At 40.8% G+C, this 2,752-nt stretch overlaps 1 protein-coding gene across 1 annotated transcript; it reads right to left on the bottom strand.

The window, feature by feature from the left end:
• Positions 1-1,881: 1,881 nt before the first annotated feature.
• Positions 1,882-2,463, bottom strand: LOC133326170 (protein suex-1-like). The gene is made up of 2 exons (XM_061534848.1): positions 2,259-2,463; positions 1,882-2,213 (listed from the first exon to the last, which is right to left on the bottom strand). The coding sequence occupies exons 1-2, from the start codon at positions 2,461-2,463 to the stop codon at positions 1,882-1,884; spliced, it is 537 nt and encodes a 178-aa protein (XP_061390832.1).
• Between the last annotated feature and the right edge of the window lie 289 nt (positions 2,464-2,752).

The raw sequence follows: 2,752 nt of genomic DNA, 5'->3' as shown, positions 1-2,752 counted from the left end.
TCTCTAAAGATGATATGTCTTTTCTATCGGCAGTGTAATGTCGACACATTCAATCAAAATTAGTAGATAACACATTTCTTGTGCTGATTTTAAATCGGTATATTTATTTCAGTAGATTAAAACAAGATTCTTAAGAGCATCTATTGTATGTTGTGAAGGTTATCATACAGTCGCGCTAGTCCAAATGTTAAACTTTCCTTGCAAGTCTTAGTTGAGGAATGCGGGTCTCCTAAATTAAGAAGAGGGACAGAGGTTGGCCATCAGGAAATAAACACTCATGAGAACGATGTCGTCTAACATTCAAGCGTCAGGGAGATTATATTGGTTGCAATGTGACCTTATAACATTTTTTTCATTTTTTAGCTGGCTTGTTACAGAACGGTTGTTCCATAAAAAGATTTCCAAGAGCGTCGGTCTTGTGCGCAAGTCCACCAATTTGGAAGACCACGTTCCAAGATGTTGTTATCTACTTGGTCTTTCCATCTAATTCATGGCCTTCCCCTTCTACGGGAACCATCAGTAGGCTCATTTTTATATGCCTTTTGAGCTGGGGCATTTTCATTCATCCGCACAACATGGCCTAGCCACCGTAGTCGCTGCAGCTCAATACGACTGACTATGTCGATATCCGCGTATAAATTGTAAAGCTCGTGGTTCATTCGACGCCGATATTCACCGTCGATGCAGATCGACCCGTAGATCTTTCGGAGAATTTTTCTCTCAAACACCCCAAGAGCTGCCTCATCTGCTTGCGCAAGTACTCATGCTTCTAATCCATATAATAGCACGGGTGGTATCAGCGTCTTGTAAAGTGTGAGTTTGGTCTGGTGGGAGGTGACCTTGTTTCTAAACTGCTTACTTAGACCATAGTAGCATCTGTTGGTCATCACAATCCGTCTCCGAATTTCAAAATTGATGTCATTCGTTTTATTTATGGCGGTACCAAGGTATATAAAGTCTTTAACTACCTCGAAGCTCTAGTTCTCAAGTTCCACAGTTGGTCCGAGTCTACTGGACGTCTTGCGCGTTGATGCCATCAGCTTGGTCTTCTCGCCGTTTACTGCCAGACCCACTTTGGCAGACTCCTTTTCAATTTGTTCAAAGGTGGCTGTTACCGCTCGCAATGTTCGACCCATTATATCGATGTCATCGGCGTAGGCGAGTAAAATGTGTTGTTTGGTGTACAGAGTGCCATTTCTGTTCACCTTTGCGTCTCGTATGACCTTTTCCAGTAGGATGTTAAAAAGATCACACGACAAACACTCACCTTGTCTGAATCCTCGTTCGGTGTTGAAGGGCTCCTCCATGACAATGTTGGGATAATAAACAATCCGTTGGGATCATACACGGCCTGTCGACCGTCTATGGCTTATTATTTAACTCTAACTATCTGCAACATGAGGACTTTAGAAAGGTTTTTATAATTGGGAGTAATAGAGAATAGAGGCGCCAATTCTGTGAATTATAATATCATGATCCGCAACCAGTGGACGTTAGAAAACTTACTTTAGTTGTGAAGTGACCTAAAACATGTCGCTGGCGCCAATTCCGTGGATTTCCAATAACCACATCTTGTGGACTCCAGATAGCCGATTAATGTTAATGCGAATTGCGGATATATACAATATCGTTCAGATTTGTTCTCCGTAGACAGTTTGATATAACCCATTTCGGAAATCAAAAATACCGTTCTGAATACTTATTAAAATTGTCATTAAATACAATTTTTGGGAGGTAAGAGTCTTCAAACGCTATGTGATAACAATCAAAATGTTCGACATTTATTATTATTTTTTTATTATTCAATAATTTGTTAGCAATAATAACAATATGGTGATTCGAAATATTCGTTACAAGATCGTTATTTAAAAGATACGTGATTTAAAGGCATCCCGCAGCTGCTCCATAACCTTGTCCGAAGCTGTTGCCATAGCCATAACCGTAAGAAGGAATAATATTACTGCCATAACCATATGATCTAGCACCATAAGATCCAACACCATATGAACCGGCACCGGTATATGCAGCACCAACAGTTGAGGTTACTACGGGGGTAGTAACGGCAGTAACGACCGGTGTGGTAACGGCAGTAGTTACAGGAGCCACAGCAGCACCGTAACCATAAGATCCAACACCATACGAGCCAGCACCATATGAACCAACACCATACGATCCGGCACCGTAAGATCCAGCTCCATATGAACCGCTGGGAACTAGAGTCACCTTGACAACTTAAACATTATTGACATAGCTGGGACCATAACCGCCATAATTGCCACCATAACCATAACTTCCGCCGCCATATCCAGCACTATAGCCTCCACCATAACTTCCACCATATCCAGCGCTATAGCCGCCAGCATACCCTCCTGCCAAAGGTACACTAGCAATTACATCAAATGTGGCCTGTGCAGGTGCCAACAAGGCAACAACCAAAGAAAGGACGCAAACGAAGAATTTCATTTTTAAAATATGGTGTAGTTTTAAAATCTATATCTCTCCTCAGGATTCCGCTATGTTCTTCCAATGATGGAACGTAAACGACTAATGGCATTAATGGAATATAAGGATGATTTTATAGTACAAACTAATGCTTTTTCATATGGCTTGACAATAAGGAATCATTGTTTCAAGTAATTTTTTTTGTTTCGTTTGCAGTTTGTCCACGATAGTTAAACTTTAGTTGTATGCATCCGTTAAATTAAGTAGGTACGCAGTTCGCAATTGTTGTTTATTTTTGTAGTTAAGTAAA

The sequence above is a fragment of the Musca vetustissima genome, unplaced genomic scaffold (genome assembly GCF_032173495.1).
Source record: "Musca vetustissima isolate MV318-11 ecotype Yass unplaced genomic scaffold, APGP_CSIRO_Mvet_v1 utg44280, whole genome shotgun sequence".
In the NCBI taxonomy this organism is placed as follows: domain Eukaryota; kingdom Metazoa; phylum Arthropoda; class Insecta; order Diptera; family Muscidae; genus Musca; species Musca vetustissima.
The sequence above is the reverse complement of the archived record's forward strand: the minus strand, read 5'-3'. Positions and strand labels throughout refer to the sequence as shown.

Coding starts and splice junctions, on each gene's coding strand:
- LOC133326170 (XM_061534848.1), bottom strand. CDS start 2,463: ATGAAATTCTTCGTTTGCGTCCTTTCTTTGGTTGTTGCCTTGTTGGCA. Junction 2,214..2,258: donor TGGCAATTATGGCGGTTATG/GTCCCAGCTATG, acceptor AGGTGACTCTAG/TTCCCAGCGGTTCATATGGA.